The 27,034-nt window shown below is 40.6% G+C and overlaps 1 protein-coding gene across 1 annotated transcript in view; it reads right to left on the reverse strand.

Annotated features, from left to right (window-relative positions):
- Positions 1-27,034, reverse strand: part of Adgb (androglobin) — a gene marked incomplete at its 5' end in the record, with an annotated part of 67,054 nt that overhangs the window by 29,039 nt on the left and 10,981 nt on the right. Inside the window, 2 exons of the mRNA XM_055608084.1 lie at positions 19,138-19,337; positions 20,004-20,188. Coding sequence (XP_055464059.1) covers positions 19,138-19,337; positions 20,004-20,188 — 385 coding nt within the window. The remainder of the gene's footprint in view (positions 1-19,137; positions 19,338-20,003; positions 20,189-27,034) is intronic.

Here is a 27,034-nt window from a genome sequence, read left to right on the forward strand (position 1 = left end):
CCTCACTCAGGATGATCTTTTCTACATCCCACCATTTGCCTGAAAATTTCATGATTTCCTTGTTTTTAATTACTGAGTAGTATTCTATTGTGTAAATGTACCACAATTTCTATATCCATTCCTCAACTGAGGGACATCTGGGTTGTTTCCAGCTTCTGCCTATTACAAAGCTGCTACAAACATGGTTGATCAAATGTCCTTGTTGTATACTTGAGCATCTTTTGGATATATGCCCAGGAGTGGGATAGCTGGATCTTGAGGTAGCACTCAGTTGTAGCACTCCTAATTGTCTGAGAAAGTGCTGAAAGAAATGCTTAATATCAGTGTTTCTTTTTATGCTGGATACTTTTATGTCAACTTGATACAGACTAGATGTTTTTGAGAGAGGGGAACCTCAATTGAGAAAATGCCTGCATAAAATCAGGCTGGAGGCAAGCCTGTAGTGCATTTCTTAGTGATTGATGTGGGAGGAGGGCCCATTCCATTGTGGGTGGGGCCATCTCTGGGTTCTATAAGAAAGCAGATTTAGCAATCCAGCGGAAGTAAACCAGTAAGTATCAACCCTCCATGGCCTCTGCATCAGTTCCTGCCTCCAGTCTCCTGTTTTATTAGGGCAATGGTAACACTAACTAGGACGAAAGTAAGCACCAGGATGATGAGGAATTGTGGCAGACATGACCATGTTGTTTGGGGAGGACTGTAGAAAGACTTTGAAACTTCAGGCTAGAAAAGTCATATGAGTGTTGAGATCTCTAACCCTCTTTTAGAGGAGCTTGAATATAAGAATGTTTCCAGCAGTGCAGATGATGGAGGCCTGGCTTGTGAAGTGTCAGAGGCCAGCAGAGAATACTGGGGCATTTGTGTAAAGACTCTTGTCTGGTCACCTGGAGCTAAAGAATCAGTCGATTAAGAAGAGACCAGCATCACTGACTTGAAATCTTCTGGAAAATGCTTCCTCAGGATCAGCACACGAAACTGTTTTAGGGGTGACCAAAGTTGTACCTTGTGTTGGCAACTGAGGGTCTTCCAGGTAGTATGGTTTGGAAGGCATGGAAAGGTCATGGAGAACAACTGAGGCTTGTCACTGGGAGAGGTCAAAGGAGGCCACTGATAAAGGTGCAGCCTCAGTGGCATCAAAGACCCAGGATTGAAGGGATCATGCAGAGAGTTGAGGCTTGGCACCTCAAAAGAGGCTAAAAGAGGTTACTGGTCAAAGTGCAGTGCATTGTATGAGAAAACCCCAGCATTTTGGAGATGCCAGTATCACCAAATGACCATTAAGAGCAGCAGCAGCAGTGGAGTAGAGCATCTGTGAGGTTACTGGACAAGCTGTGTGTACTGCAGAGTATGAACCTGGGGAAGTGACTCAGGCCCTTTGGAAGAGTCCAGACATTGGCCATTGAGTTATCTACAGTTGGAATTTGGTTTTTGGTTTTTTTTTTTTTTTTTTTTTTTTTTTTTTTTTTTTTTTTTTTTTTTTGATTTGAATATGACTGTGCCCTGGTTCTTGGAGTCCACAGTTGAGAAATATTAAATTTGAAAAGACTTTGAATTTTAAAAGAGACTAGATGAGAGGGTTCCCTAGTAAGGGAAAGCAAGGTCTGTCTCTGACATGAGCTCAGTGGCCAGCTCTTTTATCACCTCCCCCTGTGGGGGTGCAACCTTGCCAGGCCACAGAGGAAGATGATGCAGCCAGCCCTGATGAGACCTGATAGGCTAGGGTCAGATAGAAGGGGAGGAGAACCTCCCCTATCAGTGGACTGGGGGAGGGGCATGGGAAGAGAAGCGGGAGGGAGGGTGGGATTGGGAGGAGACGAGGGAGGTGGCTACAGCTGGGATACAAAATGAATAAACTGTAATAAACAAATAAATAAATAATTTTTTTTGAAAAAGAGATGATATTTCAGAGACTGAATTTTTAAATGTTTGAATTTTTAAAGCTTATTGGACTTTTAAATTTATCTGCTTTCTAACTTTGCTCAAGTTACTTCCATTCTAACCAATATTAATTATCACTAACGTGATTGTTTAGTGCAGTGATTCTCAACATTTAGGTATTAACCCATTTGGGCCATTAATGACCCTTTCACAGGGATCACATATCACATATACTGCATATCAGATATTTATATTTTGATTCATAACAGTAGCAAAACTATAGTTGTGAAGTAGCAACAAAAATAATTTTATGTTTGGGGCTCACCACAACATGAGGAACTGTATTAAAGAGTCACAGCATCAGGAAAGTTGAGAACCATTGGTTTAGTGTATCTTAATATTTGAAAAGGGAAGTTGTCTTTACTCTTTTTTTTCAACATTGACTTATTTAGATTAAAATCCACCCTTATAACCTTTAGAGTAGCAGTAGATAATTTCTTGAAATGGCCAGGGTATTAATTTAGATCATGGTAGCATTTAGTTTCAAGGTTCACTGCAGGCTATTTGACAGATGGGAGAGGAGTTTGTTCCTAACACTGTCCTACTTTTAAACCTGACTTTAAATGATTAACTAATGTCTTTCCTTTTTTATTACTTTTTGCTTTTACAATTTATTCATTGTATATGCTGATTATAGCCCCCTCCCCCAACTTCTCCCAGTCCCACCATCCCTCCCACTTCCCCTTTATGCTTCTCCTCCTTCTCCAGGGGAGTACCTCCCCTGCTATCTGCCCCTAGCTTATCAAGTCTCATCAGGACTTCCTGCATCCTCTGTTTCTGTGGCCTGGCAAGGCCAATTGCCAGGGGGAAGTGATCAAGGAGCAGACAACTGAGTTCAAGACAGAGGCAGCCCCTGCTCTCCTTACTCCAGGACCCATATAGAGTCTGAGCTGCCAGTCGGCTACATCTGAGCAGGGGGTCTAAGTCCTCTCAATGCATGGTCCTTGGTTGTTGCATCAGTCTCTTAAGGAACCCCTGAGCCCAGATGTTTTGGTTTTGTTGGTCTCCTTGTGGAGCTCCTATCCCCACTATGTCCTTCTACCCCACACCCTTCTTCCATAAGAGTCCTTGTCCTCTGCCCAAAGTTTGGCTGAGAGTATCTGCATCTGAGTCGATCCCTTGTTGGGTGGAGCCTTTCAGAGGACATCTATGGTAGACTCCCATCCTGTTCCCTCTCTTCCACCACCTCTGGTGTCTATCCTATTTGCCATTCTGAGTGAGATTTAAACATCCTCCCTAGGGTACTCCTTGTTTAGCTTCCTTAGGTCTGTAGATTTTATTACGGTTATCCTATATTTTATGGCTAATATCCATATATACCATGTGTGTCTTTCTGGTTCTGGGTTACCTCACTCAGCATGATCTTTTCTAGTTCCATCCAATTGCCTGAAAAATGTCATGATTTCCTTGTTTTTTAATAGCTGAATAGCATTTACTCAATGGAATACTACTCAGCTAACTAATGTCTCTCTAATGTTGTGTCACCTCACTGAAAATCATTGACTACTACTCTACAGAGGAACATCCTTCCCATCCCACTGTGTTTTGTCACTTGCTGACTTTAAGCAACCTGCATTAAAATATAAGCTTTTTACTACATGGAGAACTTGCATGTGCTTGCTGAGGTCAAAGTCCAGATATTTTACAATTATGTTGCTGTTAAGAAAGACAATGCATTCTGCTGACTCATGCAGCAGCGTTAGTCCAGAGAAAAACTGTTGTTGCTGTTGCTCTAGGAGCAAAGGAGTGTGGTAGTTAAGGCAGACAGTCACAAGTGGAAACAGTATACATTCAGGTCCTGTTTTTGCATACACCTGCTGTGCCCAGGTCTCTTCCTGTTATACAGGAATAATAAGGAGTATGTGTTTAAGGGTTAACTAGAACACTGAAGATCTGTGTCATACACAGTACTGGGTACATGGAAGGTTGAGTAAATATAGATGCATTGTCTCTGGCAAGCTTGCTAAAATCTCATTATCTCAAGTTTGTGTGTTCTGTTGGATTCTTTTAGGCATATAATGAGTTTATCTACAAATAACTCAGTAGTTCTCTTACTTTGCTCTTAGTCAGCCTGATTTTCCACTATCACAATACTGGAATATAATTAAATATTATCAGTAATACTGGATTCTTTCCTTGTGCTATTTTAATAGAAATATAACAAGTTCATACTAATATAATATTTGGTACAAATTTCTAGATGAAGGCTTTTGGTATGCAAAATTTGTGTTACTTTTGCATTTACTATCTGTTAGTAGGAGTTGAGCAGTATAAACTATCTAAGGGCCACACAACTGTTCTCATGTAGTCTATTTCTGTGGATTTACATTACTAGATTTTGCTAATGACAGACCTCATGAATTCCTGGAGGGATGCTCTCTAAACACTCTTACTACTGCTAGAACTGGTTAATTGGGATAGCACCTACAATTTCTCATCATTTTATCAGATAAATTTTCATTCCTCTCATGTTCCCCCTATTTGGCTTTCAAAGCAGGATTGAATATTTCTAAAAGGATCATAAGAATCTAGATTCAAGCCACAGCCCCAACAACTGCCTTCTCAAGGATGCCAGCAAAGCCCCTAAAACATCCATCTTAGACCCTTCTCCATCAATTCCCTGCTTGTCTGGGGTTCTCCTGGGGCACAGCCAGCAGAGGTGAACATCAGACTGTTCCCTGAGCCTCACTGTCAGGTCCAAGGCTCTGCCCGTTTCCTCTAGGAGTCCTGCTGGCATCAGGAACATCCGGCCAGTGCCAAGGACAACTAGATGGCTAAAGGCCAACGTTAACGACACAATCAACAAGTGTCATGGCAATATGGCACCACTAGAGCCCAGCTATCCTACTACAAGCCTTGGATATCCTAACACAGCCAAAGCACAAGAAGACCTTAAATCCAACCTTACAAAAATAGTAGAGACCTCTAAAAGGGAAATAAATAAAACCCTTAAAAAATACAATCAAGTAGGTGAAGAAAATTAATAAAATGAACAAGACCTGAAAATGGAAATAGAAGCAATAAAGAAAACATAGACTGAGGGAATCCTGGAGACAGAAAGACAAGGGAAGAGAACAAGAACTACAGATACAAGCATCACCAAGAAAATACAAGAGATGGATACTAGGGCCAAATGGCGGCACTGGGAGAACACCGTGTCTGAGAAGCGGAACAACACACTCCGTGCAGCGACCATGAGACTGAACTCTGGGCCCTAAAACAACAGCGATCGATCGTGTTTCCCAGGTGAGGGGAGGCTCCCACGGCGTGGGAAGCGGTCAGGTCCACTCTCGGCTGCCCAGCCAGAACCTGGAAGAGAACCCGGCAACGCGGGCTTTGGGTCTCCGGGCTGGTGCCACAAGCCTGCTTGTCACGATCAATTTCCCAGGCTGATTGGTGGGCACAAGGGGGCCTAAGGCTGAGAGTCCCAGTCGCAAAAAAACCCCACGGGGAAGGAAAGTTGCCAGACTGCGCACGGGTCACCTAGTCTTTCCCTGGAAGGTCTCTCCGACCACAGCGGGTACCTGCCGCCATCACAACTGAGCTCCCACAGCGGGAGGATAGAGGCTGCGCGCCCAGCTCAAAATCCCTACTCCCTCTTCGGAGGAGGCAGGAGGCGGCCAGGAGAATCTGCCACAGACCACATTGTCTGTACCCCAACCCGAGATCGGGGCTGAGCAAACCCAATCCTTTCGGGCACTCCCCCAAACACCGCCATCACCCTGCCACAGCGGAGCAGAAGGATAAAGAGGTGCACAGCGGCTTCACAGTGCCGGAACTCCAGTGCTGCCAGCCGCTCCTAGCAAACAAACTACAGCTCGGGATCTGGGACTGTGGTCATTCTACACGACCTGAGATTCTCCTGGGTCCAGCGCAATAAGGTCTAGCAGCAAGTTCTATCACCGGCGCCCCCCCCCCCCCCCCCCCCCCCCCCCCCCCCGGCAGAGAAACGCCACCGGCTCAGGGCTCAGGATCCGACTGAGAAGCCCCAACCCCTGCTGGCACTCCCCTGAGAGCACCTCCATAAGCTTGCCCTAGCAGAGGAGAAAGTCAGAGGGGAAGGACAGAGAGGCAGCCTGCCAAGGACACAGCACCCTCTCTCCAGCGGCCCCTAGCAGAGAAACCCAAGCTCTGGATCTGAGGACACTCAACCCTACCCGGTACTCTCTTGGGATCAGCAAACATAGATTCTACTGCTAGGCTGCTTCTGGCAGAGAGATCTGGGCCCGGGATCTGGGATTGAGTACACTCACCCTAACTCTTTCCCGCGTCACCCAGGGACCAGTCAACATAACCCCTCCTGGCAGAGGGAAAGGACAAAGAGGCAGCACACAGGAAAGGTGGACACCGAGTCCTGCGGCCACAGTGTCACAGAGCTGACTGTTAGCCTACCTGTGCACTTCCGCAGCAAGACCAAAACTGAGAGTAGTGAGCAAGGGGAACCCCTGTGCATTCCAACTGGTCCTGCAAGAGAGTGAGTGAGCCTTCTAGGGAGAGATTGCCCCAGACCCAGGGCCTCTCCACAGAAGCAACCAGATGAGATCCCTGCCACACACTCCTAGTGTGGGCATCAGAGGGATTCTTGGGATAGCGACCCCAACATTGAAGCCTCTGCCTTGCGGGTCCACCAGGGTAATCCAGGCAAACAATCCCTGGATCTCAGTCAGAACTGCATAATAGTGGCTTGCAGGCCAAGGCAATAGTCAGAGAATCCGCACATGCACACTGCGCCCGCTAAAAGCGCACACGAATAGCGCCAGCGTCACATTCTTTACTTAGGCAAAACTGAAAACACAGTGCACACTCCCAAAGCAGTGAACCTCTCTCATCTTCCTGAAAAAACAGTCCAGAAAACAGAAAGAGAGGATCATAGCCCAAACTACAATCTCGAGGAACAACCAGTGAGGATTATAAATAACCAGATGGCTAGAGGCAGACGTAAGAACACTTCCAACAAAAATCAGGACATAATGACCTCACCAGCAACCCCACAAAACAATGGACACTTCAATTCACTAGATATACAAGAAAACGACCTCAAAACTATGTTTCTCCAGCTATTAGAGGCCCATAGAGATGAAATGAACAAAGCCCTCAGAGAAATAACCAAAGAAATCGAGACTAACCAAGAGGAAACAAATCGTGCTCTCAGAGAAATGACCACGAAAAGTGAGGCAAACAAATAAGAAATGCACAAAGCTCTCAAAGAAATGTCCACACAAATGAAGGCAAATAAAGAAGAAATAAACAAAGCTCTCATAGAAATACAGGCAATTATACCCAAAGAAGTAGAGGCACAATTAGTGATACACAGAGAGGAAACGGACAAAAAAATAGAAGCTATCATTGAAAAGCAGGAGTCCACATTCAAACAGATGAAGGAAATGGTGCAAGACATGAAAACAGAATTAGAATCAATAAAGAAAACACAAATAGAGAAAAACCAGGAGCTGGAGAACATAGAGAAAAGATCAGGCACCACAAAGGTAAGCATCACCAACAGAATACAAGAGACGGAAGAAAGAATCTCAGGAGCCGAAGATACACTTGCAGAAATTGACACGTCTCTCAAAGAAAAAATAAAATCAGAAAAGTTCCAAACACAAAACATCCAAGAAATCAAGGACACCATGAAAAGACAAAACCTAAGAATAATAGGAGTAGAAGAAAAAGAAGACATCAGGCTCAAAGGTCCGGAAAATATTTTCAAGAAAATTATAGAAGAAAACTTTCCCAACTTAAAGAAGGAGATGGCCATAAACATACAAGAGGCCTACAGAACACCAAGTAGACTAGACCAGAAAAGAAATTCTTCACGTCACATCATAGTCAAAACACTGAACCTACAGAACAAAGAAAAAATTCTAAAAGCAGCAAGGGAAAAAGGCCAAGTAACATATGAAGGTAGACCTATCAGAATCACACCAGATTTCTCAACAGAAACTATGAAAGCCAGACAGAAATCATACAGTCCTTAAGGGACCACAGATTCCAACCCAGACTACTATACCCAGCAAAACTTTCAATCAACATAGACGGAGAATTCAAGATATTCCAAGACAAAACCAAATTTAAACAATATCTACATAGTAACCCAGCTCTACAAAAGCTACTAGGAGGGAAAGTCCAAACCAAAGAAAACAACTACATCGAAGGAAACAGAGGAAATAGATAACTACACAACAAAAAAACCAAAAGAAGACAAGCAATGAAACTCAGTGACACCACCAACACCACATCTAAAGTAAGTAACAATTGTTGGTCACTAGTTTCTATCAACATCAACGGACTCAACTCCCCAATTAAAAGACACAGACTAACAGAATGGTTGCGGAAACAGGATCCATCATTCTGTTGCATCCAAGAAACACACCTATGCAACAAAGATAAACACTACCTCAGAGTAAAGGGCTGGAAAAATGTCTTTCAAGCAAATGGTTCCAGAAAACAAGCGGGAGTAGCCATCCTAATATCTAATAAAATAGACTTTCAACCCAAGTTAATCAAAAAAGATAAGGACGGCCACTATATTCTCATCAAAGGAAAAATCCACCAAGAGGACATCACAATTTTGAATATCTATGCCCCAAATACAAGAGCACCTACATTCGTAAATGAAACAATATTAAAGCTTAAATCACACATTGATCCTAAAACCCTAATAGTGGGAGACTTCAACACTCCATTCTCACCAAGGGACAGATCAACTAGACAGAAAACAAATAGGGAAATAAAAACACTTACAGAGACACTAAATCAAATGGACCTAATAGACGTCTACAGATCTTTTCATTCAAACTCAAAAGAGTATACCTTCTTTTCAGCACCGCATGGAACCTTCTCCAAAATAGACCATATAGTTGGTCATAAAGAAAGCCTCAACAGATACAAAAAGATTGAAATAATCCCTTGTATTCTATCTGACCACCATGGACTTAAGCTGGATCTCAACAACAACAGAAATAACAAACAGCCTACACGCACATGGAAACTGAACAACCTGTTACTCAACGACAGCTGGGTTAAGGAAGAAATAAAGAAAGAAATTAAAGACTTCATAGAATTCAATGAAAATGAAGGCACAACATACCCAAATTTATGGGACACATTGAAAGCAGTGCTCAGGGGAAAATTTATAGCACTAAGTGCCTGCAAGAAGAAATTCGTAATATCACATACAAACAACTTAATGGCCCAACTGAAAACCCTAGAAAAAAAAGAAGCAGATACACCCAAGAGGAGCAGAAGGCTGGAAATAATCAAACTCAGGGCTGAAATCAATCAATTAGAAACAAATAAAACTATTCAAAGAATCAATGAAACAAAAAGCTGGTTCTTTGAGAAAATCAACAAGATCAACAAACCCTTAGCCAAACTAACTAAAAAGCAGAGAGAATCTATCCAAATCAACAAAATCAGAGATGAAAAGGGTGACATAACTACAGACACAGAGGAAATTCAAACAATCATTAGGTCATACTACAAAAGCCTATATGCCACAAAATTTGAAAATCTAAATGAAATGGACAATTTTCTTGATAGATTCCATCTTCCAACATTAAGTCAAGATCAGGTAGAAAGACTGAATAGTCCTATATCCCCCAAGGAAATTGAAGCAGTCATTCACAGTCTCCCCTCCAAAAAAAGCCCTGGACCAGATGGTTTCAGCGTGGAATTCTACCAGACCTTCAAAGAAGTGCTCACACCAATTCTCCTCAAACTATTCCACAAAATAGAAACAGAAGGTACATTACCAAACTCAGTCTATGAAGCAACAGTCACCCTGATATCTAAACCACACAAAGACCCAACAAAAAAAAGAGAACTTCAGGCCTATCTCTCTTATGAACATTGATACAAAAATACTCAATAAAATACTTGCAAACCGAATCCAAGAACACATCAAAGATATCATCCACCACGACCAAGTAGGCTTCATCCCAGGCATGCAAGGGTGGTTCAACATACGGAAATCCATCAATGTAATCCACCACATAAACAAACTGAAGGAGAAAAACCACATGATCATCTCCTTAGATCCTGAAAAAGCATTTGACAAAGTCCAACACCCATTTATGTTTAAAGTCTTGGAGAGATCAGAGATACAAGGCACATACCTAAAGATAGTAAAGGCAATATACAGCAAGCCTATAGCCAACATCAAACTCAATGGAGAGAAACTTAAATCAATCCCACTGAAATCAGGGACAAGACAAGGCTGCCCACTCTCTCCCTACCTCTTCAACATAGTACTTGAAGTCCTAGCCAGAGCAATAAGACAACTAAAGGAGATCAAGGGGATACAAATCGGAAAGGAAGAGGTCAAAATGTCACTATTCGCAGATGATATGATAGTATATATGAGCAACCCCAAGAATTCAACCAGAGAACTCCTCCAGTTGATAAACACCTTCAGCAAAGTGGCAGGATACAAAATCAACTCAAAAAAATCAGAAGCCCTCCTGTATACCAAAGACAAAATGGCCGAGAAAGAAATTAGGGAAACAACACCCTTCACAATAGCCACTAACCACATAAAGTACCTTGGTGTGACACTAACCAAGGAAGTGAAAGATCTGTTTGAGAAAAACTTCAAGTCTCTGAAGAAAGAAATTGAAGAAGATCTCAGAAGATGGAAAGATCTCACGTGCTCATGGATTGGTAGGATTAACATTGTGAAAATGGCCATCCTGCCAAAAGCAATCTACAGATTCAATGCAATTCCCATCAAAATACCAACTCAATTCTTTACAGACCTTGAAAAAAAAAGATTCTCAGCTTCATATGGAGAAACAAAAAACCCAGAATCTCCAAAACAATCCTGTACAACAACAGATTATCTGGAGGTATCTCCATCCCCGATCTCAAGTTGTACTACAGAGCAATAGTAATAAAATCTGCATGGTATTGGCATAAAAACAGAAAGGAGGATCAATGGAACCACATAGAAGACCCAGAAATAAACCCACACACCTATGAATACTCAATTTTTGACAAAGAAGCCAAAACCATTCAATGGAAAAAAAAGACAGCATCTTCAACAAATGGTGCTGGTCCAACTGGATGTCCACATGCAGAAAAATGAAAATAGATCTATATTTATCACCCTGCACAAAACTAAAGTCCAAGTGGATCAAAGACCTCAACATAAAACCAGATACTCTAAATCTGTTAGAAGAAAAAGTGGGGAACAGCCTAGAACTCATTGGCACAGGAGACAACTTCCTGAACAGAACACCAACAGCACAGGCTCTAAGAGCAACAATCAATAAATGGGACCTCATGAAACTGAAAAGCTTCTGTAAAGCAAAGGACACTGTCATCAAAACAAAACGCCTGCCTACAGATTGGGAAAGAATCTTCACTAACCCTTTATCTGACAGAGGACTAATATCGAGTATATGCAAAGAACTAAAGAAGCTGAAAAGCAGCAAACCAAGCAATCCAATTAAAAAATGGGGAACAGCTAAACAGAGAATTCTCAACAGAGGAATATCGAATGGCAGAGAAACACTTAAAGAAATGCTCATCCTCATTAGCCATCAGGGAAATGCAAATCAAAACGACCCTGAGATATCACCTTACACCCATCAGAATGGCCAAAATGAAAAACTCAAGGGACAACACATGCTGGAGAGGTTGTGGAGAAAGGGGAACCCTCCTCCACTGCTGGTGGGAATGTAAACTGGTACAACCACTCTGGAAATCTATCTGGTGCTTTCTAAATAATTAGGAATAGTGCTTCCCCAAGACCCAGCTATACCACTGCTAGGTATATACCCAAAGTTTGCTCAAATACACAAAAGAGATATTTGCTCAACCATGTTTATAGCAGCTTTATTTGTAATGGCCAGAACCTGGAAACAACCCAGATGTCCATCAACGGAGGAATGGGTACAGAAATTGTGGTATTTTTACACAATGGAATACTACTCAGCAATCAAAAAGGAGGAAATCATGAAATTTGCAGGCAAATGGTGGGACCTAGAAAAGATCATCCTGAGTGAAATATCCCAGAAGGAGAAAGACAAACACGATATATACTCACTTATATAGACCTATAAGATATGATAAACATAATGAAATCTATACACCTAAAAAAGATAATCAAGAGAGCGTTTTGAAAGACAGATGGGATGCACATTAAACATTGACAGAAGTCTACTGAGCGCATTTCAAAAAGTCTAACTAGCAGTGTTTTCAAAGCAAAGACTCATGACCAAACCTTTGGCAGAGTACAGGGAATCATAAGAAAGAAGGGGAGTTAGTCTGATGAGGAAAGGATAGGAGCTCCACAAGGACCAAACATATCTGGGCACAGGGTCTTTTCTGAGACTGACATGCAACCAAGGACCATGTATGAATGTAACCTAGATCCTCTGCTCAGATGTAGCCTGTGGTAGCTCAGTAACCAATTGGTTTTCCATAGTGAGGGGAACAAGGACTATTTCTAACAGGAACTCAATGACTGGCTCTTTGGCCTCCCCACCCCCCAAGGGAGGAGCAGTCCTGTTAGGCCACAGAGGAGAGCTTTGCAGCCAGTCCTGAAGATACCTGATAAAACAGGATCAGATGAATGGAGAGGAGGTCCCCCCTCTTAGTGGACTTGGCAAGGGGCACAGTGGAGATGAGGGAGGGAGGGACTGGGAGGGAATGAGAGATCGGGACACGGCTGGGATACAGAGTTAATAAAATGTAACTGATAAGAAAAAAATAAAATTAAAAAATAAAAAAAAAAGAAAATACAAGACATGGAGGAATCTCAGGAGTAAAAGATACAATTGAAGAAAATGATTCATCAGTCAAAGAAAGTGTTAAATATAAAATGTTCCTTACACAAAACATCCAGGAAATCTGAGACATTATAAAAAGACCAAACCTAAGAATAATAGGAATAGAAGGAGAATACTTTCAGCTCCCAGGCCTATATAATATTTTCAACAAAATCATGGGGAAGACTTCCCAAACTCCCAAAAAAGAGATGCTTATACACATGCAAGAAGCTTATACAACAACAAATATATTGTCCCAGAAGAGAAAAATCTTTGCACTACATAATAATAAAAAAAACTAAATGTACAGAACAAAGAAATAATATTAAAAGCAACAAGGGAAAAAGGCCAAGTAACATAAAAAGGCAGACCTATGAGAATTACACCCAACTTCTCCACAGAGACTCTAAAGCCAGAAGGGCCTAGGCAGATGTATTGAAGACTATGAGCGACCACAGATATCAACCCAGACTATAATAACCAGCAAAACTCTTAATCACCATAGATGGGGAAAACACGATATTCCAGGATAAAGCCAAATTTAAACAATATCTATCCACAAATCCAGCCCTACAAAAGATGCTAGAAGGAAAACTCCAACCCAAGAAGAATAAGTACACCCAAGAAAACACAGGAAATAAATAGTTCCACACAAGCAAAAGAAGGGAAACACACACACACACACACATACACACATACACACATACACACACACACACACACACACACACACACACACACACACCACTCTGCCACCACCAACATAAAAATAACAGGAATTAACAATAATTAGTAATAACTCTCAATATCAATGGACTCAATTCCCCAATAAAAAGACACAGGCTAACAGAATGGATGCAAAAACAGGATCCATTATTCACCTGCATACAAGTAGCATATACTTCATCAACAAAGATGGACGTTACCTTAGAGTAAAGAGCTAGAAAAAGAATTTCCAAGCAAAGGAACCCAAGAATCAAGCTGAAGTAGCCATTCTAATATCTAATAAGGTAGATTTTCAACAAAAATTAATCAAAAGATATGGGTATTTTGTTCATATGGTGGATTACATTGATGGATTTTTGTACATTGAACCATTTCTGTATCCCTTGGATGAAGCCTACTTGATCACGGTGAATGGTATTTTTGATGTGTTCTTGGATTCGGTTTGCAAGTATTTTATTGAGTTTGTTGTTGTTGTCTTAGTTTGGTTTGGTTTGGTTTAAAGAAAAGTTGGTCTGAAATTTTCTTTCTTTGTTGTGTCTTTGTGTGGTTTATGTATCAGGGTGATTATGACCTCAGAGAATGAGTTTGGTAATGTTCCTTCTGTTTCTATTTTGTGGAATACTTTGAGGAATGTTGGTGTTATCTCTTCTTTCAAATTCAGATAGAATTCTGTGCTAAAAGTTAAACAGCAACAAATCAAGTAACCCAACTAAAAAAAATGGAGTACAGAGCTAAACAGAGAATTCTTAATGGAGGAACACTGAATGGCAGAGAAAGACTTAAAGAAATGCTCAACATCCTTAGTCATCAGGGAAATACAAATCAAAATGACCCTGAGATTTCACCTTACACCCATCAGAATGGCTAAGATCAATAACTCAAGTGACAACACATGCTGGAGAGGATGTGGAGAAAGAGGAACCGTCCTCCACTGCTGGTGGGAATGTAAACTTGTACAATCACTTTGGAAATCAATCTGGCTCTTTCTCAGACAATTAGGAACAGTGCTACCCCAAAATCCAGCTATCCCACTCCTAGGCATATATCCAAAAGATGCTCAAGTATACAACAAGGACATTTGATCAACCATGTTCAGAGCAGCTTTATTTGTAATAGTCAGAAGCTGGAAACAACCCAGATGTCCCTCAGTTGAGGAATGGATACAGAAATTGTGGTACATATACACAATGGAATACTACTCAGCAATTAAAAACAAGGAAATCATGAAATTTTCAGGCAAATGGTGGGATGTAGAAAAGATCATCCTGAATGAGGTATCCCAGAAGCAGAAAAACACACATGGTATATAACCACTTATAAGTGGATATTAGACACATAATACAGGATACTCACACTAAAATCTAAGGAGGACCCCAGGTAAAATGCTCAATCTTCATTCGAAAAGGCAAATGAGATGGGCATCAGAAGAGAGAGAAAACAGGGAACAGTACAGGAGCCTATCACAGAAGGCTTCTGAAAGACTCTACCCAGCAGAGTATTAAAGCAGATTCTGAGACTCATAGCCAAACTTTGGGCAGAGTGCAGGGAATCTTATGAAAGAGAGAGGAGATAGAAAGACCGGGAGAGAACAGAAGCTCCACAAGGAGAGCAACAGAACCAAAAAATCTGGGCACAGGGGTCTTTTGTGAGACTGATACTCCAAACAAGGACTATTCATGGAGATAACCTAGAACCCCTGCACAGATGTAGCCCATGGCAGCTCAGTGTCCAAGAGGGTTCCCCAATAATAGGAACAGGGACCATCTCTGACATGAACTCATGAGCTGGCTTTTTTATCACCTCCACCAGATTGGGGATAAGCCTTACCAGGCCACAGAGGAAGACAATGCAGCCAGTCCTGATGAGACCTGATTTATTAGGGTCAGATGGAAGGGGAGGAGGACCTCCTCTATCATTGGACTGGGGGAGGAGCATAGGAGAAGAAGAGGGGAAAGGGTGAGATTGGGAGGGAATGGGGGAGGGGGCTACAGCTGGAATACAAAGTGAATAAACTGTAATTAATAAAAATAAAATAAAAAATTAAAAAATAAAATAAATGAATAAAAAATTCTAACACAATTCTTTATAGACCTTGAAAAAGCAATTCTCAACTTCATATGGAAAAATTAAAAACCCAGGATAGCTAAAACCATCCGGTACAGACATAAATGGTATGTACTCACTTATAAGTATAAAGTACAGGATATCCATGCTACAATCCACAGACCCAAAGAAGCTAAGTAACAAGAAGGGTCCAAGGGAGGTTGCTTGAATCTCACTCAGAGGGGAAATAAAACATCTGAATTAGATGGAGGGAGGGAACTGGGTGGAAAAGAGAGTTGAGAGAGGAAGGGGATGCGGATCAGGTGTGGGAAAAGGGGGGAGGCTTGGAGAGAGAATGAAAATTGGTGTTGGGAGGGAACATATGCTATGGAGAAAGCTCTCAGGAGTCTATGGAAGTGACCCTAGCTGAGACTCTTAGCAGCAGAGGATATAGAACCTCAAGTGTCCACCCCCTTTAGCCAGGTAGGACTTCTAGTGGAAGGAAAGGGACAACACCCCACCCATAAAATCTTCCACCCCAAATTTTTCCTTCCTACAAGAAGTGTAGGATAAAGATGGAGCAGAGAGAGAAGGAATGGCCAACCAATGACTGTCCAACAAATGACCTGAGACCCACCCTATGAGAGAGAGTCAACCTCTGACACTATTAATGATACTCTGCTATGCTTGCAGACAGGAGCCTACCATAACTGTCTTCTGAGATGCTTTATCAAGAAGCTTATGGAAACAGATATGGAGACCAACAGCCAAACAATAGGCCAAGGATGGGGAGTTTTGTAGAAGAGGGAGGAATGATTGAGGGAGCCAGAGGAGTCAAGGACACAACAAGAAGACCTACAGAGTATACTAACTGGGGACGGTGAGAGCTCACAGAGACTGAACAACCAACCAAAGAGCAGGCATGGGCTGGGCCTAGGTTCCCTGCACATATATAGCAGATGTGCAGCGTGGTTATCATGGGGGTCCCCTAACAACTAGAGCAGAGGCTGTCTCTGACTCTGTTGTCTGCCTTTAGATCCCTTTCCCATAGCTAGACTGCCTTATCTGGCCTCAGTGGGAGAGGAAGAACTTAGTCCTGCTGTGACTTGATGTGCCAGAGCATGTTGGTACCCGTGGCGGGGGGGGAGGGGGCTTCCCCTTCTCTGAAGAGAAGGGGAGAGAGGAATGAAAGAAGGAGGTGTGAGGGTGGGACTGGGAGGAGAGGAGAGAAGGGGCTGGGATCAGGCTGTAAAAATGATTAAATAAATAAATAAAATAAACCAGAGGCAGGGGCTCATGTCTCTAATTCCATCACTCAGAGGCTGAGGCTGGTGGGTTACTGAAAGTAAGGTTAGCTTGTGATACATAGCAAGTTCCCAGACAGTCATGGGCTGTGGAGTCAGACCCTGTCTCAAATTTCCTACCTAAATAAGGAGATGTAATAAGACAAGATTGTTCTTCTGTTTTCTAAAACAAAACAAAAAAACTATTCCTTGAAAGCTTGACCTGTTCCATGAGCCACCTGATCATGTGGTGTCAAGTGAATACTTTGAAGATATTATACTTGCAATTTTACTGTTTTATCACTTTACTCAGTTATTTTCTTATTAATGTGTTTTGCTAAACTCCTTTCTCACCTACCACCAGTCTCTCCTGACCCTAGTGTTTAACTCTGCAAGCATACATTACTCTGTACTACTCAGGCTGGAGAGATGGCTCAGAGGTTCAATCCCCAACAACCACATGGTGGCTCACATCCACCTATAATGTGATCTGATGCCTTCTTCTGGCCTGTAGGCAGAGCACTGTATACATAATATTTTAATCAGTACTACTCAAGTGCCTTAAAATCCTGTGCCATTTTCCTGAGTTTGGTAAATTTATGCCTTCTGTGTTTCTCCAGGTCTTATAAGTAGCATATATATTTTAGAATCATAAAAGAAAAAGCTATGGATAATCCCTTTTGAGGGGTTTTGTTTGCACATTTCACTGATTTATTTCCCCATCATTCTCAGAACCTTGTCTTGTTTCAATGAGTTACTATGTAGCTCGTTTCTAATTCTTGCTGCAGTAGCTTAGCTCATGGGCTTCTGGCCACTCATGCCTCACTGATTAATTGAAAAGTCAGTATTCCACTATACACACATCAATTTTGCTGACGAAGTATAATTTTAGAGTTGTTATAAAAACTCATTATTAATTGTTTCATAAATTCTCAGTTGATGTTATTTTAACTAAAAGATTATTAACATACTATGTTAATATGTTTTCACATTTGTGGGCTATTAAACTATCAATTATTATTAATGTATTTGCTATTACATTATGCTAATACTGCCTATCTATAAGTAGTTTGGTTTTTATTGAGGGGTCCATTAATTTTTTAATCACAAAATATTTATCTTTTAAAAAACAATTACTTCAGTTTTGCACATGCCTGCACATGAGCGCCAGTTCCTTGAGGGGCCAGAGAATGTGCAATCTCTGGAGCTGAAGTTGTAGCAGATTGTGAGCCACCCTGTATGGGTTCTGGGAACCAAATGTGTCCTTTCCAAAAGCAACAAACATTCTTAACATATATCTGCATCCCCCAAATCTATGTTTTAAAATATCCTAAGTGGACTAGGGGAATGCCTGAGTGAATAAAGTTCTTCTGAAAGTGAGAGGACCTGAATTCAAATCTCAAGAAACCCTTTAAAGCTACATGTGGTAGCTGTATCTATCATCCAGTGCTCTTGTGGCAAGACAGGAGCTATAGGCAGGAACATCCCAAGAGAAGCTCTGGGCCAGCTAATCTGTGTATGAACAGTAGCAAACAAAGAGACCCTCTTACAAATAAGATAGAAAGCAAGGTCCTCCACCAAAGGCTGTCCTCTGGCTCTCCATGGTGTGCCTTGACAGGTGTTCTTCCACACATGAGTGCTCACAGGCACACACATGGAAGTCATAAAATATCCTGTGCATGCCAAGACCAAGGCACTATAATAAAAATTTTCAAATCCCCAAAATTATTCTTATTTTGCTCCTGAGACACAACCATTTCCAGGAAGCATACATTGAATATTTCAAATGGATTACTGACTTACACTTTTCTTCTACACCATTCTAATAGCCTTTCTTTCTTTTCTTTTCTTTTCTTTCTTTTTTTCTCTTTCTTTTTTCTCTTTCTCTCTTTCTTTTTTTTATTGAATTGGATAGTTTGGTGTCTCCATGATAGTTGTGAGTTGTGACCACAGCTTCTTGATTCATTCTTTTTATTTTTATACGTCTGTAATGATTTCTAAGTAGTGGGATGTTAAACATCACCACAGTTATGCCCCAGTCCCTGTTTACATTCTATGATAAGTTCTTCACTTTCACTTATATTTATGTACTCATCCTATGTGCCTCTGTACATGGGTGTGCAGGTGTACTTGTTCGTACTTGTGTAAGAGGAGGCCGGAGTTAGTTTGGGGTTTCTTCCTCAGTCACTTTCTACCTTATATTTTTGAGACAGAGTCTCTCAGTAAATCTAGAACTTTCTATTTTTCTTAGGCTAACTGGCCAGTGATACCTGCTCATCTCAACCTTCCAGGCTGTAGTTACATATGTACATTTTATCCAGAGCCATCTTCCTAGCTAGCCTCAAGTAATTCATTCTCTTTTTCAGTTAACATACCTGCTGTGGTGTGCTAGAACTTTCTTCTGTAGTGGGTATAGACACAACATCTTCTTCCAGCAGAGGCAGACCTGCTTCTGCTGCCACAATTCCAGGTCTTCCCTTAAAAGATTTCTGACTTGTTTGGGCAGCTTTTTTCTTGGTTATCACCTCTGTTTCTTTCTTAGTTGAAGAATGAGATAGGAGAATTTGCTTGCTAGCTAAAAAGGAGAAATATTATGTTAGTATATTTGATATGCTCTGGTATTACTGATTAAATGGGCTACATATATCCCTATTATATTACTTATAGAATATAGCATACTTAAAAGGACATTCTTATTTTAAGAAGATAAAATAAATAAAAAAACAAGACTAGATTCTTTCAAATCTTTTGGTTTTAGAGAAATTTATTAAGAAACTTCATGCAGGGCTAGAGAGATGGCCCATCCTTTAAGAGCACATGCTTTACTGAACAGGATCCTGATTTAGTTCACAGCATCCAAATGGTACGTTAAAGCCACCAGTGGACCCAGTTCCAAAAGATCCAACTCCTTCTTCTGAGCTCTGTGGGACCAGCCATGCACATGGTGCCTACTCATACATGTAGAAGAATACTAATAGACATACACAAAAATGAATCTCTAAAAAACAGCAGGCTCCTGTATAAGAAATAAAATTTCTCAACATGCAGTCTTTAAAGGAGAATCTTAACCGATCTATTGTTTGTGAAATCTACTAAGACAAATAATTACAATAGCATCACTGGGGTCAAATCCAATGTTTGTCAAGTGTCAATGTTTGATTTATATTTTAATTATGTTGAATGTCACAGCACTACAAGGATTTGTTTATAAATGCAGTTGATTCCCCAGACAGGTACTTACACTGGGAGCTCAATGCTCTTTCACTTCCAAGGAAGTAAAAGGCAGGAATGATGGCTTGCCCTTTGCCGATGGTGCTCACCATGACCTCCTCGCTTTCCAGTACTTGCAGCTTGATGAAGGCGTCGGGTTTGGATGTGCGAACTTGTACTGTAATGCACTGTGCCACTGTCACTTTAACAGAGTACCTATTGTGAGAAAGGTTGAGCTTGATGAGCACACTGATCTGTCCCTCGAGTCGGTAAAGGAAATGGTGTGATTTTCTTATTTGAACATCTGACAGTAAAACAGCTTTGTAAGGCCTGTGACATGCTAAAATGTTACTGCAGTTACTGCAGACTTTGACAAAGGACCCAAATATCACACAGTCAAAAAAAAAAAAAAACCAGTAATATATGTTTCCATCATTAGAAAATTCTATATCTAGTAGTTCTTTTCTATATCTAGTAATTCTTCACAAATGCCCAGGACCTGATATGTATGTTTAGTTTCCCTGAGCAAATGCAAATACAACAAGAAGCAAATCGACAAAGTCCATCACGTTGTTCTCCAGAGCGAACTGACCTGCCTTCCACAGGCCCCCTTTCCTTTTGCTTTTCTCACTGATTCATCTGCCATTCACTTGTGCAGCACTAACCCAGAATTTTGGTCTGCACTGGCCAGGATTCCAACGAGTGTGTACCTCCTATATGGAAACTTTTATCTTCTGATCTCAAGGGGGGAGTCCAGCAAGGTTAAAGAAACCTTTGGTAGCTTGTCTTTAGACACCTGTCACCTCTGAGTACAGCAACTTCATTCTGTCCCTTCTCTTTGGGTTTGCTTTCTCAGGCCTCTCTGTCATTGATATCCCAAACATGTCAGAAAAGCAATGCTCTGTTCTCATTCATAGATTGAAAACAACATTCATTCTATAGTTTTCTGGGCTCTCCATAAACTCAAGCAGAATCAAGGTTCCTAAATGGAAGCCTCAAGCTCAGCTCTCTCTCTAAAGGTCACGTGGATGTTACTGATATTTGCAAGCAAGAACTCTCTTCCTACTGACCATCTTACAAATTATCTTCTGCCCTGTATCTTCACCTAAAGTAAAGGATGTCATTCAGACATTTCCCAAGGCAAGGCCAATCAGCCAAGGCTATCAATTTTTCCACAGTGTTTTGAAATGTTTTCTCTCCAAATTCAGGCACCTGTTTATGGTTGGTAGAATTTTATCTCTTCTTCTTACAAAAACTATGTTGGAGAACTCACAAGGTCAACTTATGTGGAGATAATTTTTCTCAGGAAAAGTTAAAGGATGAGGCCAAATCAACATGGCTGGTAGCCTTAGAATAAAAAGGTTGGATTTAGAAACAGCCACACAATGCAACACCATATAAAGATGAAAATGGAGATTTCAGTGTTGTACCACAAGCTGAAGAACACCAGCAAAGAATGCCAAGAAGTAGTCAAAAAATAGATTAGTTCCAGAATGCCCTGGAGACACCTGCCCTGGTGACAATGTGATTCCGGAGGGTGGGATGAAATGTTTTTGCCATTCAGCCATTTAGTGTTGTGTCAAGACCTTGACAGGGCAGCTATTGCAGACCAATGGACTGAAGTGGTTCCTGATGCCAGAGCTACCTTATAGCTGTCTGTCTATCCCTCTACTCTCTCCATTCCATTTCACTCAGGTCAACATCTGGAAGCCATCTGAATGATATGTTAATATTGTACATCTTGAATAATTAAGTAGAATTTCATGATGGTATGGTTACAGCTTTTGTCTTAGAAATTACACTGATTTTTTTTCAAACCCATGTATCATACACATTTTTTAACACAAGTCCAATAATGTCAGTTTCCTTAAAACATTTTTTTTGTGTGTGGTTGTTTGAGACAGGGTTTCTCTGTGTAGCCTTGGTTGTACTGGACTCTCCTTGTAGACCAGGCTGGACTTGAACCCATAGAGCTCCAACTGCCTCTGCCTCCCCAATTGCTGGGTCCTTAAAACTCTTTAAAGCATTCTGTTGCTATTAAGGTAAAAATCTGTACTTCCTGGTGTTAGGAGCTCCTTCCAGAACAGGTTTTACAGAGGGATCTCTTTATCCTGCTTGCTCTGCATTGCTTCCTGGAAATGGACTCTGCAAAGAAATTGCCTTCATTTCCAGAACATGCTGAGAACGTTCATAGTCCTCCAGCAGCCTCCTCCCCACCTTCTTCACCTCTCTGCTCCACAGATTTGTGAACAACTTCTGGGTCTCAGTTAGTGATAAAGTTGAATGCCAGCTTTTAGTCTGTAAGTGCCCTCAGTATGACTCTGAGGTTTCTGGTCACACAGGTAAACAAATTAACCATTCCAGTTTTAGTTTTGCTTTCTTTTTTTCTAATTTCCCTTTTTATGCAGGCAAGGATGAAAATACATTACATGAAGACAAATCTACAACTTAAATGCCTGCAGTTTGGTGTATTTTCATATATAAGGTTCTTTATGTTTTTAATCTAGGTATAAAATATGTTGATGCATATTCTATGATTGAATGTTATGAATTATTTAGTTTTAATTTAATTTTTTGCATTTTTAAGGGGAAAATTTTTGGTATTGACTAAGAATTATATGGAAGAAATCAGGCAGAGTATATTACTTGTCAAATTTTTTCATAAACACTTAGTTTTTCCTTCTGAAAACCAATTCACTAATGTGTGGTGCCTTGAAAAACATATCATCTCTTCAACGTAATAAGGCCCTAGAAAAATAGGGTACTCTTTTTTACTAGGCACCATAGACCATGCCCATCATGGTTTTAACAGTAAGAAGCAGCCTTTAACTAAGCAAGTGGCTGTATATTTATATGAGTGACTATGGGCAATCATAAAGCATCTAACAACGTCTTGATGTTGTTAATAAATGATCAGTACATACATGAAATGTCAGAACCACTCATTGTTACTATTTTGAAAGTGGTAAACTATAACTACAAAGAAATGACCTAAGAAACAGCAGCAAAGTGCTAAGGTTGTTTGTTGATTGATTATGAATGGCATTCATATAGTCAATGTTGTTGTTTGTTTTGTTTTTTTTTTCTCTAAAATCAGGTAGAACATTGTGTATTATAAAGAGAAGGTATTTAATGTAAGCCAGTTATGCACTGGCCACTGTGATAGTTCCCATGTTGAAAGGACACATATTTAGCCTTCCATTTACATTCATTATCACAAAGGCTGATGTACAGATAATCAACTAAAATGTATACATCACATAAAATATTTACAATAGGAATGGTATCTGGAGCAACTATTTATATTTGTGAATTTCAATGCAAAGGATTTATATTTTGAAAATTATCATTAAGTGGCAAAATGAGGATAAAATATCACAAAATAAGTAAGTGCTAGGAAAATAAATTGCACAACTTACATTTCTGGAGGAGGCAACTCTAGAGGTTGGTGGCCGGGCAATGACAATAAACATTAGATTCTGCAGCTTGAGTTTTACTCCACAGTCAACAGAAAGCTAACACACATTTTACAACACATGTATAAATATTTATGTTAGAAAGGTAACTAACTACCTTGATAGTAAAGGATAGACCTGTAAATTAAGAAGGTGGTGTACCAGTGCAATATTTTAAAAGAAATAAATATAATGGAGTCTCAATTCCCAAAGCAACAGTTTTACACAACAAACATAATGAAGACCCTAAAGTGACGCAGGAACATTGAGAAGAGACAAGGAGAACACACAAAAGGGTTGTATATCAGAATCAGAATCGAAAGCCAGGCATGGTGCACACACACCTTTCATCCCAGCACTTGAAAGGCAGAAACAGGTGGATCTCTGTTAGTTTGAGGCCAGCCTGATAGTGAGTTCCAGGACAGCCAGGACTGTATAGAGAGGAATGGCTCAAGCAAGCAAACAGAATTAGATTCTACTAAAGCAATTAATGAAAGAAAGTGGAATCAGTACTAAGACAATTCAAGGGGGGTGAACAGATGGGCACGAAGGTTGAGGTGACAAACAAGGACTGCCCCACCAGAGGGTAGCTACATATAGTACAGATCAAAGTGAAGATCAAGTAGCTATTAGAGGACCTGGAAGAATCTTTAGTGAAAGTCAGGCAAAAAATGAAGCCTAAGAAATGGTATTAGTGGGGGAGAATTCAAAATGGTGGTTCTGATCACACATTGTGTTTGATCAGCAGGGCAGTAGTGAGTACACAGCAACCAACAGACTGATCTGTGGACCCCGAAATACCAGTGACTGTGTTCCTCAGGTTAGAGGAAAGCCCATGATGAGGAAAACAATCTTGACCAACCTCAAGTCACTCAACAAACCCCCAGAAAAGTTCCTGGGTTCCTACAGGTACTCAGTCTCCAGCACCTAGCCACACACTTGTGTGCTGTGCTTACCATCCCAGACTAAACTGTGGGCCCCAAACACCAAAGACTGGGTCTCCCAGTTGTGAGGAAAACATACAGTGAGGGAAACGATCAGTTCTGATCTCAGGACACCCAGTTAATCCTCAGAAAAAATCCTGGGTTCCCATAAGCAAGGGGTCTTTAGCCTCTAGCCACACACCTGTGTACTGTGCTCATGAGCCAGTGAATACCTTCTGAGTACTGGGGCATTGAGAGCCAACCTCAGACCTAACGATGCCTGGGAGCCACAGGAACAGCCCCATACACTGCTCCAAAACTCAACCTGTCTCCCTTGGGAGACTGACCAAATCTCTGGGCTCAATGGTTCTTCAAGATGGCTGTTCCCAGCAAACACAGCAGCTGAGCACAGTGTTCATGCAGCAACAGCTCATTAATTCAGAGCAAGAAAGCCAGTGGCAGGACAGCTGTCTCCAGGACTTCCCATGGTGAGAGGAGAGCCTCTGGTCTTCTGAGGAGTCCAGTTAGCCCACATGATCATACACCTGAGAAGAGCTTCAGCAATTCTCTGAGAATCACCCGACAGTCAGAGACCATAACCACCAATGTGAAGAGGGCTCCAGCAGGAACAACCAGTTTCCTTCCCAAGAGATCCCTGAACCACTCTCTGACCCCCAGGACTCAGCAGGCACCAGAAATTACCAGCCATTGACTGAGGGCCAGATGGGAAAAAGCCAGCATGAAAACACAATCAACAAAAGCCAAAGCAATATGGCATCTCTAGAACTCAGTTGTCCAAGGGCAAGCAGCCCTGGATACCCTAACACAAGAGAAACTCAAGAAAATTACCTTAAATCAATGCTTATAAAGATGATAATGAAGGAAAAAAATAAAATCCGTAAAGAAATACAGAAAGATACAGTCAAACAGACTGTATGGTGTTTAGAGAGGAAATATTTAAATCACTGAAGAAATAGAGGAAAGCTCACAGGTGAAGGAATTGAATGAAAGGCAGGAAAATACAAGCAGACAGTTGAAGAAAATCAACAAAATGGTTCAAGATCTGCAGATGGAAATAGAAACATTAAAAAAATCACAAACGGCATAAATACTGAAGAGGGAAAGCTTGCAGAAAAAAAAAAAAACAGGAAATAAGCATCTCCAACAGAATACCAGAAATGTAAGAAAGAATGTCAAGTGTAGAAGGTACAGTGGAAGAAGATGATACATCCATCAAAGAAAATGTTAATTCTAAAAAATTCCTGACACAAACCATCTAAGAAATCAAGGACACCATGATAAGATGAAATCTAAGAATAACAGAAATAGAGGAAAGAGAAGAGTTCCGTCTCCAAGGCCAAGAAAATATTTTTAATAAAATCATACAAGAAAATTTTGCCAATTAAAAGAAAGAGATGTCTACAAGCATAGAAGAGGCCTACAGAACACCTAATAGATTAAATCAGAAAAGAAAATCCTCCTGTGACATAATAGTCAAAACACTAAACATACAAAAAAAGGAAGAAAAACAACAAGAAGAAGAAGATACTAAAAACTGCAAGGGAAAAGGCCAAGTAACATATAATGGCAAGCCCATCAGAATCATACCTGACTTTTCAACAGAGACTATGAAAACTAGAAGGGCCTGGATAGATGTCACGCAAACCCTAAAAGAATACAGATGTCAGCCCAGACTAGTATACCCAGCAAAACTCTCAATCATCATAGGAGAAAACAAGTTATTCCACCACAGAAACAAATTTATACAGTATCCACCCACAAACCCAGCCCTACAGAAGATACTAGAAGGAAAAATACAACCCAAGAAGGCTATCTACACCCCCAAAAACACAGGAAATAAATAATATCACTACAGCCAAATGAAAAGCAGAAAATCATACACACTACCCACAACCAACATAAAAATAAAAGGATCTAACAGCCACTGGTCATTAATCTCTCTTAACATTATTGGTCTCAACTCTCCTTAAAAAGACACATACTAACAGAACAGATGTGTAAACAGGACACTGCATACAAGAAACACACCTCAGCCACAAAGATAGACATTACCTGAGAGTAAAGGGATGGAAGATGGTTTTCCAAGCATACAGACACAAGAATCAAACAAGAGTAGCCATTATAATATCTAATAAAATAGACTTTCAGCCAAAATTAATCAAAAAAGATGAGGTAGGACATTATACTCATCAAAGGAAAATTCCACCAAGAAGACATCACAATTCTGAACATCTATGCCCCAAATACAAGGGCATCCATATTTGTAAAAGAAACATTAATAAAGCTTAAACCATGGATAGATCCCCACATATTAATAGCGGAGACTTCAACACCCCACTCTCAACAAAGGACAAGTCAACAAAACAGAAACTAAACAGAGAAACAATGACACTGACAGCTATTGTGAATCAAATGGACCTAACAGACATCTACAGAACTTTTTACCCAAACACAAAAGAATTTACCTTTTTCTCAGCATTTCATGGAACCTTCTCCGAAACAGACCATATAGTTGATCATAAAGCAAGCCTCAACAGAGACAAGAAGACTGAAATAATCCCTCATATCCTATTAGACCATCATGGTCTAAAGCTGGACTTCAACGACAACAGAAATAATAATAATAATAATAATAATAATAATAATAATAATAATAATAATAA

Source organism: Psammomys obesus, unplaced genomic scaffold (assembly GCF_907164565.1).
Source record: "Psammomys obesus unplaced genomic scaffold, mPsaObe1.curated_primary_1811, whole genome shotgun sequence".
NCBI lineage: Eukaryota > Metazoa > Chordata > Mammalia > Rodentia > Muridae > Psammomys > Psammomys obesus.